At 41.2% G+C, this 18,166-nt stretch overlaps 1 protein-coding gene across 3 annotated transcripts; it reads right to left on the bottom strand.

The window, feature by feature from the left end:
• Positions 1-18,080, bottom strand: LRRC45 (leucine rich repeat containing 45). 3 transcript variants are annotated; one of them, XM_075216790.1, is made up of 18 exons: positions 18,007-18,080; positions 16,429-16,744; positions 14,763-14,824; positions 14,619-14,689; positions 14,191-14,369; positions 13,732-13,860; positions 13,106-13,218; positions 12,971-13,029; positions 12,803-12,880; positions 6,663-6,798; positions 6,240-6,317; positions 5,602-5,713; positions 5,454-5,524; positions 5,278-5,370; positions 2,718-2,810; positions 1,691-1,864; positions 1,000-1,147; positions 1-540 (listed from the first exon to the last, which is right to left on the bottom strand). In XM_075216790.1, the coding sequence occupies exons 2-18, from the start codon at positions 16,661-16,663 to the stop codon at positions 347-349; spliced, it is 2,025 nt and encodes a 674-aa protein (XP_075072891.1). In that variant the 5' UTR covers positions 16,664-16,744; positions 18,007-18,080; the 3' UTR covers positions 1-346. The 3 variants fall into 3 exon arrangements, with proteins under 3 accessions (XP_075072891.1, XP_075072889.1, XP_075072890.1); XM_075216788.1 differs by lacking the exon at positions 18,007-18,080 and adding an exon at positions 17,885-17,998; XM_075216789.1 differs by lacking the exon at positions 18,007-18,080 and adding an exon at positions 17,891-17,997.
• Positions 18,081-18,166: the final 86 nt, after the last annotated feature.

An 18,166-nucleotide genomic window follows, 5' to 3' on the forward strand; every position in this document is an offset into this window, starting at 1 on the left:
AGTACCAAGCTTTAGTGAAATCAGATACACAAGCAAAAAAATAATTCTATATATTAAAATGATAATGCTCTTAAAAATATAAAAAATACTTGAAAAATATTTAAAAATTACAAAGTTGTTACAAAAACATATAAAATATATTTATAAAATAAATTACTCTCCCAAAGATCAGTGAAAACGCACATGGTATTGCCAAAAGACTAATGTACAAACCCCTATTCTCTCATAAAACATCACGCATATCAGATTTGGCTTTGAATAATTTTAGGCACCGACGGAGTTTAGCCTTAGAGAATTTGCTCTCCACTTAAGGTTGGCAAATGTATAACAAGATTGATAATTTGGCTTATTTCCTTCCTCCAGCCGAGCCAAGTGGAGTACTAATATAGGTCAGGATAGCACTCTGTAGCAGGCTGGCTCTCTGTGCCTCTTCCTCTCGCATCCTCAGAATCTCAGCATCCTTCAGCCTCAGCTTCTCCATCAGAGAAGAGATCTCTCCTTCTTTATCCAGCAACATCTCACGATGGGTACTGGCCTGCACTGCAGAGGAAGGACAAAACCAGTCTCAGAATACAATCTACACTACTTGTTACAGATATGCAAGCTGAATTATATCAAGAGTGCTCTTATGTATTGTGCTCCTCTTTGCCATAGCACGATATTCAAATTAATCACTAAAAACAAGTAGCATACATTTTGTTCCCAGTAGATAAAGCCATTGTTAGTGTGGGAGGGGTTAAAGTAGGCTGAGTTAAAATAAATATGGTGGGGCTACCTATGGTAAAGGAGGCATGGATGTCCTTAAGTTGTCATAAATAGAAGCTGTGTGGCCACCTATTAGAGCCGACCTTACATGCATCTCATTCTAAACATGGGAAAATAACCTCCAAAAGCATTCAATGTATATCTTCTATATCTCCATCTGCACGGTTTCCCCACTCATTACCACATGCTTTTCCATAGCCAGACTACTCTAACATTTCCCTCTTCCAGTACTACCTTTCTGCTGTCTCTCCAGTGCAGAGATCTTCTCTTTCAGCCCCTCCTGTGTTGCCAACTCAGCCTCAAGGTGTCCGATCTGCTCCTGCAGCTCCACTCGTACCTTCGTTATTTCAGCTACCTTTTCCTGTTCTTTCTTTGAGGACTCCTGCAGACAAACACACAGATAACCACAACAGAACCATAGAACACTGCTATTGTTTTTTGGAGAAAGGTTCTGAAACATTCAGGAGACTGCTTCCAACATGGTTCTGAAAGCCAGGAATAATTGTAGAAATGGGGGTGTTGTTACCACATCTTTCACGATAAGTAAATTGAACATAGGAAAGGTGGTTGGGGGCTTCTTAACAGTTTCACTTTGGGTGTCTGCAAAACCACTAGCTTACAGCGCGCCGGGGACTACAGTGACAGGTAAGCTCTTGGGGGGGCCTCTCACAGGGTACGGGGGGGGGGGCGGCGGGTGGCTCACATTGGGGGCCTCACGGGGGAATGGAGGCGCCCTTAGCCCAGGGGCCTCCATTCCCTTAATCCGGCCCTGGTGACAGCTAGTTAATTCTGATGCTATCGGAGTTGGGACTGCAGGGAATAAGTGTTGGAATGCAATTCCTCTAGCACAAATTAAGGCCTCTTTAGATATTCCAGAATCAGTGTTACAGTATTTTATAGTATATGTTCTACTCAGCACAAGTACCTGTTGTAACCCATCAATTCGCCTTTTCAGGCCCTCTATTTCCAGGCAGAGTTGGTTGTTCTGTGCTTGCAGTTCCCCCATCAGGTGTTTCTGCTGCAGGACTTGACTCTGGGACTGGTCCCTGGACTGGGTCAGGGTCCGTATCTTGTCTTGCAGGACAGTAGCATTCTGTTGCTGCTCAAATAATAAAGAGGATAAAAGCATAATTACGTTTTGTGTGCGCAAAGATGAATAACATCTGAGTTAGTGACAAAAATAAAAGTTGTCATGACCTAACTAATTTTCAGGCAAAGTAAGCAACATGTTCACTAAGGCTACAAGCTATATTTTCTTACAGGCCTATTTCTAGATAATGTGATTGACTGACACTCATGTCTGATCATACTCTAGTAGTAAGGGTACGATGTAGAGTTAATAATTGCCCAGGTTCCACCATAAATGGGAGCACATGAAACCTGCCTTCTATACCTGCACAGGATGAAAATCAACCTTATTGCTCAGCAATTACATAGATCTTAGTTAGATGGAAACTGGTGACGGTGCACCGTGAAGCAGCCTTTTTGTGGTCTGAATAAATATTCATGATCCAGCAGCCTAAGTCAATTAATTCGTCGTGAGCTACTCAGATTTCCAACTGTTCAGAGGAATACCCCCCACATTTAACAGCAGCATTGTGCATGCTTCACAGGCAGATTATTGCCTTCATTGCCCCAGTCCTATGTCAACCACACCATACATCTAACAAATTGGCCCATCATTGTCCCACCTCTATTCATAGCCTGCAATTGTAGTTTGCAGAATGCTGAAGCAAAAGTGCATCGCTGGGCAGTCGTACCCCTGCAAAGTGGCCAGTTCTACAGCAACACTCAAGTGGCACAAAATTTCAGTCATCTGTAAACTAAATTCTTTAGTGGATCCTGTTTTCCAATCACACATTTTACTGAAGCACAAGGCCAGAAATGTATTTTTGTCCCATTATTTTGGTTGACTAACACACTGTTTATACAAGGTAAGAAATAATCCTCACCTCTTCCTGCTGAGCTGTACTGCGTGCTTTCTGTACTTCCTCTTCCGCCTGGGCCCGTTCATTGGCTAATGTTAACTTCACTCTGTTCAGTTCCTGTTGAGACAGATCAATACGATCAGCGAAGAAAGTGATGAACAGCTGATTCAGGGAGGTTTTAAACTAAGTGCTGCCCATAGTTGATATCAATAATAGTGCACCCTACTGTTAGAGCTGTACATAAAATAATCAATAAATGCAAATATGACTTTGACATTTGCTATACTCCTAAGATACACGACTGCCGGACTGATCATAGCACATTCTATGTATTTTAAATACGGACGTTCAGCTTATACAGTATACACATCAAGAACATAGACTGACACTTACATTCAGCATATAAAACAAAATAAGTGGTACTGTGGAGTAGTCCTATTGAGGTCATAAGTCTTTCACTCACATTATATAATGTAGCTTTGTTTCTATACCAGTGTTAGTTATTTAAAAAACATAAAAAATAATCAATAAGAACATCTGCCTTCCTTGTTTCACATGATTCAGTTACTTCTCTGGTTTGGGCAGTGGCTGTGAGGTAGCAAAGGGGGGTGAAGTCTCTCATACTTACAACGCACCTCTTGCCAAAATTATTCCCTGCTTGTCATTCATGTGTTCTGATGCAGTACATTCACCAAAGCACATCAGCTGCTGAGGGAGACTCATTGGAGCCATTTCATCAAAGTGGTTGGCGCCCCTCAGAAGACCACCATATAAAAACCATGTCTCTTGAGGACAGAGTCAAGTATCCTCAAGAGACATGGGCCGAGAGTATAATCCATTCCTTCTGCCCCTACATTGCTCAGACCCTTACAATGGCATGTCGTCAGTAGTGCGTAAAGTCGCAACAATGACCTTCAAAGCAGGAGTGGGAAACACACCACATACCAAGAACAAGGAGTAAAAGCTGGCCCCCAGTGTTACAATCAAAGTGACAATTTTGAGTGAAGCCAACTATATACATAAATAGAGGGTGCAGGGGTGGACCTAGACTTTATTTGTAAAGGAGGGTAGTGGCGATTTAGCATAGTCACACCCCTCCTTCATTCTGAGTGTCTGGTCCTGATTGGCCCCACCCCTGGCCCCAAGTGTCCCCGCCCCCCTCCTTTTCTTGATTTGCATCTTGGCAGCAATTTAAAAGGTATGCTTGTGCTGCTAGGGTGGCCCTATAGACCCGATCACCCCCCCCCCCCCCCTGTATCTGCCACTGAGCAGGTGGGGTTGTTACAACCACAACCCAAGAGCAGGCAAAAGTTTGAAAGATCCTCATTCCATCACAATGGTAGAGGTCAAGGTCATATACCAGTCTTTAGCACTTACAAAAAATATCCCCACAATAATAATATGTTTCACGATAACTATCAAATTAGTAGAGGAGACACAAAAAACACATTACATACACATACATATATACAAACACACCTCTTAACACTTTTGTGAAATAAACCTCACTTTTGTTTCAAGACCTGTGAGAGACAGTCTCTTTCCCTCATAGATATATATCCATATCTTTCGATCTAGATATAGATTATTATCATCATCATCATTTATTTGTATAGCCACCATCTTAACCTCACTACCTTTAGCCTGTTACACAATTTCACACAAGACAACTACCCCCGGACCAACATTGTTGTGTGACGGGATCATTTAGCTTATGAGTCACCCTACCTTTGCAGTCTGGCTGGGCCAAGATGCAAAATGTATACTTAACCTCATGTGTCAATCTCCCATTGTCCCATAGATTGTAAGCTTGCGAGCAGGGCCTTCTCACCTCTTTGTCTGTTTTACCCAGTTTGTTTATTAGTTTATTACGTTTGTCCCCAATTGTAAAGCGCTACGGAATATGTTGGCGCTATATAAATAAATGATGATGATGATGATGATAGCTCCACTAATTCCGCAGCGTTGTACAGAGAACTCACTCACATCAATCCCTGTCCCTTGGGGCTTACAGTCTAAATTCCCTAACACACACGGAGCACCCGGAGGAAACCCACGCAAACATGGGGAGAACATACAAACTCCTCACAGACCTCTATCCAGATTTTCTCAAACTTCAGTTCCTGGTACTCTTCTCTCTCTGCATGCAGACCCCCTACCCCTGCCAACTCCCCCCCCCCCCATTTCCTCCTGCACACTTCTCCACCCTTCTCTTACATGATTATACTAAATAACTCCCCTGCAGTGTCCTCCTCTCCCCCCCCTTCTCTCCCTTGAGTTCCATCTTCCTTTTTCTCTCCAGAGCCATTTTCCCCACCTGCAGTTCTTTCTCTTATTTACCCGTAAGACTGACTCCTTGCTAAAGCAGCAACATTATATCATGATATCATGTGTTGACCACAACACTGAAATAAAATAACACAACTGCTGTGTCTTTCCACCAGAACCTAACCCAACACCAGCCCAGGGCCCCCTCCACCACAGCCAATCGCCATGTTGTGTTTTATTAATGATTATACAACCCCTCCTTCCTATTAGTTATAGTTATTAACTGTACCACACCATGGCAAATGCCTCAACTCACCTCCTCGAGTGCCATCTTCGCAGCTTCGAGACGTTGCATTCTTTCCTGTGCCATCCTCTCACTGTCTTCCATGTGACGCGTCATGTGCTCCACCTGTGAACACATGAGAAGTTAAGGCCAGTCTTTGAGATCACAAGTGCTAGCAATATAGCAATGGAAGCAGTTTGTCGTCTTACTTCCTTCTGGCGCAGCACATTGGCATCATCCTGGGTCTGCCTGAATCTCCTCTTCTCTGCTTCTAGGCGCTCTGTGAGGAAGGTACAATGAAGACAAAACGGAGCAGCATCTCAACCGGTGATGCGTTATCACACAATCAGTTTTTACCTTCTGCCTGCATTGCTCGCAGCTTGAGCTCTGCACTTGTGTCGGTCAGTTCCTGCTTCACATCAAACAGTTGTTCCTGCTGCATCTTGCACTTCCTCTCTAGCTCGTCCACCTATGGGGAAATAAAGCAGGTTACAGCAGGTAAGGAACAATGAGCAGATGCTAATATGTATAGTAAAGAATCTCACACAACACTCAATGTTCTATGGTTATTATTTAGTAAATCTAATTGTAAAACATATCTTATCAGACATACATCTTAAACAGCTGTTCATTACAACAGTCACGTTATGAGTTATTTTCTGCACTTTTATCCGCTGTGTTTAATTACCAATCTATTTATTTCTAATACACAAACATGCATAGGATGATAAAAATCCAAAAGCGGTTACAATTGAAATAACCATTTGCATGTGGCCTATTGTCTCATACCTTTTCATTTGGATAAGGGTAAATTGTACAGCGATATATCTCAGGATGTAGGAAAATAAATTAAAATGGAAAAAAAAAATGCCTTAATCATGTATGAGCACTAAATAATATTCTCGGTTAAGCCCCACAAAAATGAAGTTACAGGGTTCCAAATATTTTTGGGCAGCATTAGCCTTCATTATGTGTTGTACGCAGTCCTGGCATACCTTGCTGCGATAAAGCAGAGTTTTCTCACTAGCAGCTGCCAATTCCTGTCTATGTTTTGCATCCCGTAGTGCAGATTCCTAAAAACAAAAACACAGTATACAAACATTACATATCTCCATAGACAGTTACTTTACCCCTCTCCTGTTCTTTTCATTACTTCTATAAGTGATTCCTATATTTCTTGTTACACATGCGGTCATCCATATTTCTTCTAACACCTGCCATCTGCTGAAATGGGAGATTATTGACCACATGCCTACAAAACACTTCTTCCTTTACCTAGAAATAACCCTCCGCTCTTCATCAAGGCACCTCCACTTTACACACAAATTAGCCTATTCAATACACCTGTCCCCTTAAAAATACATTTACCCAGAGCTCTACCGGTTCAATACACAACTGCCCCTCACACCTGTCCTGACCTCTTTCTCCTTCCTCAGCTCTTTGGCATGTAGTTCCCTCATGCTGGAGCTATCCCTCTTTGTCTGAGTCAAGATCACCCCCAGGTCTTGCACTTTTTGCTGTGATAAAGCCAAGGCAGCATCCGTCATGTGTAACCTGCAGAGAGATATGACTGATGTTAGGGGGTTCCAGTTTTATTACACACACACATTCGCATACAGAATGTAGTGATCATTTATATCCTGCAGGTGGCAAACTTGCCTTAGAAAGTGCTCGTTCACAGCGCTCAAGCTGATCCATGCTAAAACATTTGAAGTAAATGGGGAACACTTATAACCTGTTATACAGATGAGAAAACACTGCAGTATGACAGAGGATGAGCATTCCCCATTCACTTCATATGTGTCAGCACGGAGCAATTGGAGTGCTATGAACTAGCACTAAATGGCGTTTCATCCAGATAGCCGTTGAAATGCTTTTACTAGCATTAAAGATAAAATCTAAAAAAGTATTTTGCCGTCAGTAGGTAAAGGTCAGACAGCCACACCTTTTACAGAAACAACCTTGCAAGATGTCAGCTATTACAAAACAATATACCTCAAAGACTTCTTACAATTGAAATCATTATCATTTTTTGGAGCAATGCAAATGTTGGCTTGAGAGGGGACATATAATATAACTATTATAACTAGCAGTATATAGCTAGTTATAATAAGGAACCAAATAGAGTATTGTATTGGAACACTATGTAAATGTGAAGAATATTTATGGGGTAAAGAGAAGAAAAATATTCCACTCTCCAGTGGTGGGTCTAAATAATAAAGCTAAATCTTGGGAGATTAGTTCTATATACCTTCCCGTACTTCAGACACAGAGAAGTTAATTCACACCTTACGGAAAGTGAAACTGATCCTGGTTTGAAAAACGTACCTACTCCTGAAAACAGAAGTCAGCTATTAGCGATTAACCTTCAGATGTGGAATTATGGTTTTCTATGGAATTTCTTAATTAAGAAAAAAAAAAAAAATAGAAAAAAAATGCTCTCGATTAAATAGAATCAAAATATATAGTAACTGGATTCTTTTCTTTTGCACTTTATATTTGCCTTGAATTAGGGTTCAAAAATGAACAGGTATTGCAGTAGGTTGATATAATTAAAGCTTAAATTTGGGGTTGTAGGATTAATGTGGCAAGTCTGAAATTATATGGCCGACACCCAACACTAATTGCAGCCTACCATTTAAACATTAATTCAAAACAATGTAAATATTTGTGGTTGTAGCTTGCCTCAATTTTCTTATCGATTTAGAATATCAATTATAAAGTAGCGATTCTTAGCTTTGGCAAATCATCTCCGGGCCTCATTTGTGATGCGCACTCCCCTACTCACTCAACTTGTTCTATCAATGTCCTTCACCTCTTCTCATCACCACCTCACACTTTTTGACTTGGCACTTCAGTTGAGAAACACATTTGTAGGTGCACTTTTTAGGCAGCACGGTGGCTAAGGGGTTAGCACTTCTGCCTCACAGCACCGGGGTCACGAGCTCAGTGCCCGACCATGGCCTTATCTGTGCAGAGTTTGTATGTTCTCCCCGTGTTTGCGTGGGTTCCCCTCTCCCCTCAGGAGATGTTGCCTATAGCAACCAATTAGATTCTAGCTCTCATTTTGTACTAAATAAATGATAACTAGAATCTGATTGGCTGCTATAGGCAACATCACTTTTTTTTTTTTTTTTGAAGAGTCAAACGGTACAAAACAGTAGGAAGCTGATATAACAGTGTCGCATATCATATGATCAGTGCAAGATACATATTATGTCCAGCGGGAGAATAGGACAACGTTAACATATAAGTATCGGGTGACTCCGGTTTTTATGTAAGGAGGAGGGTGGAGGGAAGAGGGGAAGAGAGATGGCATGGCTAGAGTCGTGGAGAGAGAGAGAAAGAAGAAAAGGAAGGATTTCAACCCGGGGGTCCGTATCTATAGACACATCCAGGGAAGGGTCAGTTAAAGGGAGAGTGAAAGTTGAAGGATAACCATGGGGACCAAATTTTATTAAAGGATTTAGAGGAGTTGTTGAGAATGCCGGTTATAAATTCTATATGCTGAATATGCCATACCTGACTGATTATAGATTGGATGGCAGGAGGGTTAAGCTGCTTCAAGTCAGCAGCGATTTGACATGCGGCTGCCGTGAGAATATGCCGAATAAGTTTATTTTGGTGATGTGTAGCCCCAGGAATTCCTAGCGAGAGTAGGAAAAATTTAGGCTCCATGGGGACAGTGATCTGTAGAATAGCAGTTATTAAGTTAGTCAAGTCAAGCCAAAAACAAGACAACTTCGGACAGCTCCACCATATGTGAAGGAACGACCCTTCCAGGGTACACAGTCTCTCCAGAACCGGTCCGAACATCTCCACATTTTGAAACCCACAGTTTAGTAAATATACCCCCAGATCTCAATCCAATGAAGATTCTGTGGTACTATCTGAAAATTGCATTGCACAAACGTCATCCAACCAAGCTAAACAACCTGTAGCAAATCTGGAAGAATGGGCAACAATCACTCCCAAACAGTGTCAAACCTGGTGGAAACTTACCCCAGCAAACTTAAACCTGTTACTGGAGCAAAAGGTGGTTCTACCAAGTACTGGGCTGCAGGGTTTGAATACATATGAAAATAGCATTTTTCAATTTATGAAAAAAAATAAAAAATCTGCATTGAAATAATGAAATATGAGTTTGAAATGTAGAGCCCGCAATAAAAATACTGTCTGAAACAATTTATGTAAGCGATATTTGTTTAGAAAAATCGGTTGACTTCTTAGGGAGTTGAATACTTTTGCAAGCCACTGTATATTTAATTAGATTAAATAGGGTGGTTGTCAATTTCTACGATGGGGAAATCATATTTGTAGGAATACATGATCAATTAATTTTATTATTCAGAGTTGGAAGCACCTAATATTGTGTAGTACAACATGTGTGCTATAAATATCCTTGGAGTTGGGCCATGATTTCTTTTTAAAATTAGAACAATTACATCTTGGAATTTTCATCATATATTATTGAACAGGGCATTCTGTATAGATTCTTCACTGACTGGGCAGAATGGTTATTCAGGATTTGTTGGCTATACCGGCGGTTCCCAAACTGTGCGCCGCGGCGCTGTCACTGGGGTGCCGCGGGCCAGACATAAAAAAAACCAAAACACAGAAACTTACCAATCCGTCGGGCGCCGGGACCCTGGGGGGACAGAGGATGGTGACAGCGGGGCAGAGGAGGAGAGCAGAGGATGGTGACAGCGGGGCAGAGGAGGAGAGCAGAGGATGGTGACAGCGGGACAGAGGAGGAGAGCAGAGGATGGTGACAGCGGGACAGAGGAGGAGTGCAGAGGATGGTGACAGCGGGACAGAGGATGGTAACAGCGGGGCAGAGGAGGAGAGCAGAGGATGGTGACAGAGGATGGTGACAGCGGGAAAGAGGTTGGTGACAGAGGATGGTGACAGCGGGGCAGAGGAGGAGAGCAGAGGATGGCGACAGCGGGGCAGAGGAGGGGGACAGAGGATGGCGACAGCGGGGCAGAGGAGGGGGACAGAGGATGGCGACAGCGGGGCAGAGGAGGGGGACAGAGGATGGCGACAGCGGGACAGAGGAGGGGGACAGAGGATGGCGACAGCGGGACAGAGGAGGGGGACAGAGGATGGCGACAGCGGGGCAGAGGAGGGGGACAGAGGATGGCCACAGCGGGGCAGAGGAGGGGGACAGAGGAGGGGGACAGAGAGCAGAGGATGGTGACAGCGGGGCAGAGGAGGGGACAGCGTGTGAGAGGGCAGAGGAGGGGGGACAGCGTGACAGAGGGCAGAGGGGGCAGTGTGAGAGAGGGCAGTGTGTCTGGATGCAGAGGGGGCAGTGTGTCTGAATGCAGAGGGGGCAGAGTGCCTGAGGGCAGAGTGTCTGGATGCAGAGGGGCATTTTTGCATACAACTAAATAAGTATTTCTGTCCTGACCTAAATACTTATTACAATTTTTTAACCCAACTACTTCTAAAACAGGACTGCTCAATAATTATTTTGGAGGGGTGCCTTGAAAAAATTTGGAGACTCTAAGGGTGCCGCGAACTGCAAAAGTTTGGGAACCACTGGGCTATACAATCCTCTCTCCACCGCATCCAAAACACTAACACACGAGTTGCTCTGCTCTCTCTTATGGGCAGAACAGCTATCAGCATTGATTGGCTATCAGAGCTCAGTGCAAGGCAATATGGACAGCTGCTATGAGCAAGGCCCAGCGGTAGTAGGTAGAACAACTGTTCCTAGTGGGAGAGGCCAGTATAACAGGTAAGTATATTTGGCACCAGATATAACTGGAGTCGATTCGGGAAGATGCTGTGCAGTCAGCTCCAGTTCAGTAAGCATATAGACAGGCTCAGAAGCAATGAGAGAAACTTGCGGTTATGGTAAGCAGCAGGAGCTGCTGATAAATATTATTTCAATGTACTTCTTCACTAGCTGCATTGGAGTTGGGGGATGGAGCACAGTAAAATAACATAAAAAAAATACAATAAATAACAAATAATTTAGGTGGTACAGCTGTAGCAAGCTTTAAATTGACATTTAACACATCACATGTCGTTCATTGTAATGGCGTTAAATGTCTATTTAAACTTTGCCCCATGGGTGGTTTATACAATATGGTTTATATAATATAGCTATAGCAATGTGGTATGCACAATGTGGGTGGCAATTGGCCTGTGCAGTATGGCTTTCACTGCATGTAAAATTGCATTAGTCCCACATTACGTGTGTAGTTGGCCCAACCAGGATTTTATGCACAGGGGCTCATGTTATTGATTATTATTTCTGTATGCAGTTCTTTTTTGGTAGGGGGAGGTAGGGGAGATAAAATGGAAGACACACTTTCCTTTGTGATATTACAAAGGGTCTACTTACCAAGCGACTCATTACTGATTTGTCAATTACAGGTGAAAACCTCTCATAAGTCATCTACATTCAGTAATAGATTGGCTAAACTAATGTCTGATCTTTACGTTTGTCCTCTCCAGATTTTGCAGACATGCTACATTTTTTGTGCCAGAATCAAGAGATCCACATTTAAAGAATAGATTAACTCTGTCGTTAATCCACAAATAATATGGTCTCCCGAGTATATTGGCTTTTCTCATATACTGCTATTAAAATTAGGATGATCCAGCCAAACCCCCTTTGGTTAGGGAAGGGGGGAATTCAATTGACCACGTTACTCGTGAGAGAAATGTAGCCCATGTACTATTACCGTTACTACGGTAATTTTAACAGGGATTTCTGCTTGAAACTCTCAGAGCTGTGAGCAAAAATTAGCGTTGAAATTACCGCATTATCGGTAATAATGTGTACCCTTACCATAGTAACGGTAATAGTGCGCAGGTCAACTGAATTCCCTCAGTGAATCAGATTTTATGACACTGGACTAAATCTTACAACATCACCTGCCTTATTTCAAATACAAATTATAATTCATCAATAAATACTCAACATCTGAAAGGCTGTAAATGCCACAATGTCAAATGGCACAATAATACCTTGCCTGCAGCTGTATTTTTGTTGTGGGGATCCTTACGGTTATGTGGGAGGTTTTGAGTTTCTTTGGCTGAATCTTGTTTCAGCCCCCTAAGATTTTGTATTTGTATTACATAGTTTATTTAACATGATGGTTGTAATAGTGGAACTAGGGAGAGAGGGCAGCATGAGAGAGTAAATGAGAAGAAGAAAAGCGAGGGAAAGGTATAAGTTATGTTTTACTTAGCTGGGCAATTTACTACTGCTTCTCTGTATTCATGTGATTAGATTGCACAAACAGATGGACATAATTGTTTGGCCTTTATCTATTTATTATGTAAATATTAATGATTGTTTACTGGTTATGATACTTTATTACTGCTCTGGATAGATTCTTTTGACATCCTTCTAGGATTTTGATATTGATCTCTCTTTATTAGGCAATCATGTGAATGTTGAATTTGCCGTTTACAAAACAAATAAAAAAAGTTTGATTAGAGTGTTAATAATGCATCTCCACATCAGTGCCTCAATTCTGCAGTATACATTTGTTCTACCAGTTTGCTCCAGAATAAAATGACTCACTGAAGTCCTTACTTGGCTGTCAATGAATTTACTACAGATTTCCTGTCCTCCAGCGCATCGTGAAGTTTGCCGATTTGCAAAGCTGTTGTCCTGGTTCGAAAAGAAGAGGGGCTAAAGCATAAGAAAGAAAAGAAAGAGATCCAAAGACATTACTAGACATACACCCCCTTCCAGACAGACCTTGTGGATCGACTCATCTCCTCCGTCTGTTTATCAATGGTTCCCATCAAGTCCAAGAACTGCAGAAGAAACTACAGTGAACTCAAAGCTGTATGATGCAAAAAGAGAAGGCCTGGAAAAATGGACATCACGCACCTGCTTGTTCTTTTCTTGCTTTAGGTTTTGGACTTCCTTGGTCAGGATGTGCCTCTGGCTCACAGTCTCCACCTTTATTGTCTGCGTCTCCTGATTGCGATCAATGCACAGTTCTGTAATACACAAATACAGCCACCATGTCATCCATCTTACAGCCATGTAAATTAAGATCCTTTTTTTTTTCATATGTAATCTATCCCAAAATTAATTTTCTTTAAGACCAAGGCAAGTTTTATGATTGACAAATTTAATGCGTGCAAAGCCAGTATTTACTAAAGTTGCCTACACACTGCGTTGCAGACAGCAAAGTTGGCTGTTTTAGACCTAATCGGGCCAAAATGGCCGTACATGTGGATATAAAAAGACTGCAAATCTATCTAACTGGACATATTTAAAAGGGAACTGGGAGAAAATGCAGTCAGACAAAGAGCACATTGTCAAAAATTAAGTGCAGATAAGTGCACTGACCATAGCACCCTATGGGTTGGGGAGCCACCACCCTTCTGCACTTACATCCATCATCATGATATAGTGTAGGAGATTAATATTGTTTGAGAGTGGAACACACAGGAAAGTACATGTTTACTGGTGTAACGCTTGCAGACCACAGGATAAACCTCCCTTACCAATAGCTTTTAAGGTGTCACTGGGTATGTTGTTCCCAGACAGCTCCATCTTATGAAGGCTCCTATTGTTCTGCAGACAGTCCAGCACTGCTCGGCCACCCAGCAGACCAATGTTATTCCATCGCAAGTCTGTGGCAAACAAAAAGAAAAAAATTTAATACAATGTAATATATGAACAAACATCATCCACTAACATCAGCAACTCTAAATTAAAGTGTCTCTCTAGGGCAATTTCACAACGCTCAGTTTTTATGGAAAACGGAGCCTGGACTAAACTTGTTCCATTTGTTTTACAACCATGCACAGTCCTGTGTTTTCTTTAAAGATCCATGTATCCGACACCTCACGACCCCTCCCATGGCCACCTGTTTTAAGCCCTATGTAGTAGTTAGTTTTAGTATATAATGCATGCCTGCTCAGATAACAAGGCATCCAGGCCTCTGTGACTTCTTTGTATACCTAATTCTTGCAGAGTGAGGTTTCTTTTCAAGGCCATCGACAGTTCTTCTGCACCTTTATGGTTGATCTGGTTATTGCGTAGATCCAGTTTTTGCATAGTCTGGTTGTAACTTAGTCCATCACAGAAGAGGGAGAATCCATCTTCCCACATCCCCAGGTTGTTCCACTCCAGGGTCAGACTGAAAAGAGTCAAATACAAAGCCGATAGATGCTATATTCAGTGCATACATTGAACATCGCAAAAAGAAAAGAGTTTTTACATGTGTTTTATCAAAAGCAACCTCAATCTGAGAGTGCTATAGAATAGAACGCATAACAAGCAGTTAAAAGTAAAACACACCAAGATGCGAGAAACACATATACATTATGTTTCAATGCAGTATAATTCAGTATCATTTGATGGTACATGTAACCGACATATCACACACCTGATGAGAGAGGAGGTGTGTCTCAAGAGTTTCGCCAAAGCCTCTGCACCATCGCCACGCAGATTGTTACCCTGTAAACACACAGACAGTTTTACACCTAGAGTTCAAACAATCCAAACAGGAATCCAGTATGATCACACTCACTTTCAAGTCTAAGTACTTCACCACAGAGTTAGTATGGAGGCCTTGCAAAATATATTTGAGACCTGTGAAAACAGAACATAATTCTCCATCACCTAAATGTTCTAGTTAATTCCAAATGATCATTTATAAATCAGCGTAAAGGAAATCAACTAAACGTACATAGAAAAATAGAATGGTATGGCTTACAATAACCTACACCTTCCACTAGTCTGCCCTTTTTTCTATGCTTTTGTTGCTAGTTTTTTTTGTATGTTTGTTTCTTTTTCATATTTTAGCACAAAGCTTTAGTAATAACCATGTTCGCCCAAAAGAATTATGGGCCCCTTGAAGAATTTTGATCCACAACTTAAAGAGAAGGTTCAAAAGTATGTACTGTATAACTTTGGGGCACATTTATCATTCATCGGCAAAAATGAGAAATAGTTATCAATCCTTATCGCATGGATAAGGATTGAACTATTTCTCAAATTTATTAAAAATGGATCACAGAAACAGCAGTTCCGAAAAACTGCTGTTTCTGTGATAAAAAAAATAAATCATACTTACCCTACCTCTTCAGAAGCGCTGTCTCCAGATCTCCTCCAAGTGTTCTTCATTCCTCTTCATCCTTCAATTGCGCATGTGCAGTTCGAACAACTGCACATGCGCACAAAGATCCCTGCTCTGTCTCTGCAACGATAAGCTGTGAGTGACAGGGAGGGATCATGTGATCCCTCCACACATGCGCTGTCCAGCTCTGCTCTTCGGAGCAGAGCTGACAGCATTGGATTTTTTCAATTTTGATAATGTACACCACCTTCAGCTATCAAGACAAGTTTCCGAAAAAAATGTTTTATCGGAACTTGTTAGATTGCGGCTGGGAGCAGTCACCATACTGTTGAATGGTGTCTGCTCCCTTGGCTCAGTTCAGCAGTCACTGCAGGTCAGAAGATCAGCTGTAGATGGTACTGTAACTTTTACTATAATACAAACAAACAATATTAAGTGGGAGCACTGTATATTAGTGTTGGGGTCATGAAGTGATCTTCTCACCTGATAAATGACAATGCTACATGGCACACTGGCAACACTAAAGCCTACATGTCACATCACCAGCACTATAAAAATGTAATTGAATGCTGGTAATGTCTTTCCATTCTTCCAGGCCCCAAAAGATTATCGCTGCAGCCGTGGAATCCTATCATTGACGTGTTGCTCCTGTCATTCCCTATGAGCAACCCTGGCAATAACAATATGTTTGTCCCATGCATTATTGAATTATTTTACTCTATAAGTAATGGGAAACTATTCCATGAATCCGTCACCTTTTCTTTAAAAATCTCACCATCAATTCTGTATTCTGCTTTTGAATATCACACATACATTATTTTACATTTTGATGTAATAAGAGTAAAATTCTGGACTTCCACTCTTTTCTCCAAGTCATTACACATTTGGCTGAGTGTCATCTGCAAAAATGTTTTCATTCCCTTATAGATGTACAAATAGTATTGCTAATGAATACGTTGAACAAAATAAGACCCAGGAGCTCTGGAATTCACATCATTGACTAAAACAGTCGTTCTGGACCCAGTGACTTATCTACTTTTCATTTTCAAACTTCAAGTAGTACATATTTGATACCACATATCCATACATTTATTGTAATTGTAGTAGTGACCCTTACCTTCCTCACTGAGCATACAGTCACTAAGGATGACATGTGAGAAAGTTACATCATTCCGAAGAAGAAGTCCCAACACCTGGCAGGATTCCATGGAAAGACTCTGAGTAGACAAATCCAGTTTCCCTTTTCCAGAGGTCTCTCTCATCTCTTGCAGTTCCTTTAACACTGCATCTTGTGGGTCTGACCCCTTCTCCTGACACATCCTGATATACAACCGTTTCAGTTCATCCATCATTGAGGCACCAAAATAAATCCTCTGTGTATTCCAGCTATAATGCTATTACTCACATATAAACTGACAGGTAGTGGATGGCACCTGCAACAAATATTGAAAGATAGGGAATATGGTTAATGCTTATACATTTATTTACAACCCACATGACAAAAACAGCAATACTGACCTGAATCTGTGTTTGTGTGTTAGGAAATTTAGAGTGTAAGCTGTAATGGGGCAGAGACTGATGTGAGTGAGTTCCCTGTACAACGCTGTGGAATTAGTGGTGCTATATAAATCCCTGATGCTGATGAATGGTCACTTAGAACAAGTATAGTGACAAGTGTGTGTGTGTTTTTTGAATGGACTTAATAAAAACAGCAGAAAATGTAGTATACATTTCAAGCTATATTTGGAAAACTGAACATTGTAAATAGCATAAACATTTCTAGACCATTTAGAACTTGTAATGGATTGCCACAAGTTGAAATATCAAGCAAGCTAATGGTTAATAACGATATGAGAGTCTTATATATACACACATATATATATATATATATATATATATATATATATATATATATATATATATATATATAGTGAAATGGATCAGATTTCTGGGTATAGAATATCTACTTCTAACTAGGCTGTATAAACAAAAAAAGGTCCCTAAAATATAATCTAGCAACATCAAATATACAGGATTGTCAATGCACTATATCACATATATGTTTTTCCTCAAACAAAAAAAGGATGCAGATAATTAGAGATAAATATGGAGAAAGCAATGCAGGAAAATTAACAGGAATAACAATAATCTAACATGTACATTTGCAGGCATTTCCCTAGTTTCAGCACAAATGGTGGAGAAGCCTGCTGGTATTTACCGAAGAAAAACAGTACAGGTAAGGACCTCTGTTACGCAGGTTAATAGGAAATACTTCATATATTAAATAATTAACAATGCGAAGTATTACTATTCTTTATTTGCATTCTGTTGGCATACTATTCGCTATCATTTATCAAAGAAACATACTACAGAGACACACTATAGAAACAACAATTGTAACGCCACAGGTCGATATACAGAATAACCTGATAGTGACAGCTCCGCCTTTGCACGGTGCTGAGATCTGTATAACCTGGCAGTCAGGTCACCGATAAAACTAAATCCTGTGAGCTACAATGCATAATAAAGGGAAACTTGGAAATCTCATAGTGCCTCGTTCCTGGGGCACTGACCTTTACCGGCTCTCTCTCTCCATGTACACACAGCCGGTAACCAGGAAGAGACATGGGGAAAGCTGTCAATTTAACATGACAACTCCTACAAAATGACTAACTTCTGTGGTCTCCTTACATACGCCATATTTGTAGCGTCGCATTATGGGTCTCGTCGATCCTTTATATTCGTAAAAATGGCTGCCTCTCCGGGACAAAGCACAAGAACTGGAGACAAACTTTTAGTTTGCAGTTCGATCTCTTGTGCTAAGATTGGTGTGTTCGTGGTTTTGACAAGCAGCG

Source organism: Mixophyes fleayi, chromosome 6 (assembly GCF_038048845.1).
Source record: "Mixophyes fleayi isolate aMixFle1 chromosome 6, aMixFle1.hap1, whole genome shotgun sequence".
NCBI classification, from domain to species: domain Eukaryota; kingdom Metazoa; phylum Chordata; class Amphibia; order Anura; family Limnodynastidae; genus Mixophyes; species Mixophyes fleayi.

Excerpts from the sequence above, each read along its gene's own strand:
- LRRC45 (XM_075216790.1), bottom strand. The coding sequence starts at position 16,663 with ATGATGGATGAACTGAAACGGTTGTATATCAGGATGTGTCAGGAGAAG. Across the intron at positions 13,219-13,731 it reads TGACACCTTAAAAGCTATTG|AACTGTGCATTGATCGCAAT; the intron begins GTAAGGGAGGTT and ends TGTGTATTACAG. Across the intron at positions 541-999 it reads ACTGGAGAGACAGCAGAAAG|TGCAGGCCAGTACCCATCGT; the intron begins GTAGTACTGGAA and ends CTTCCTCTGCAG.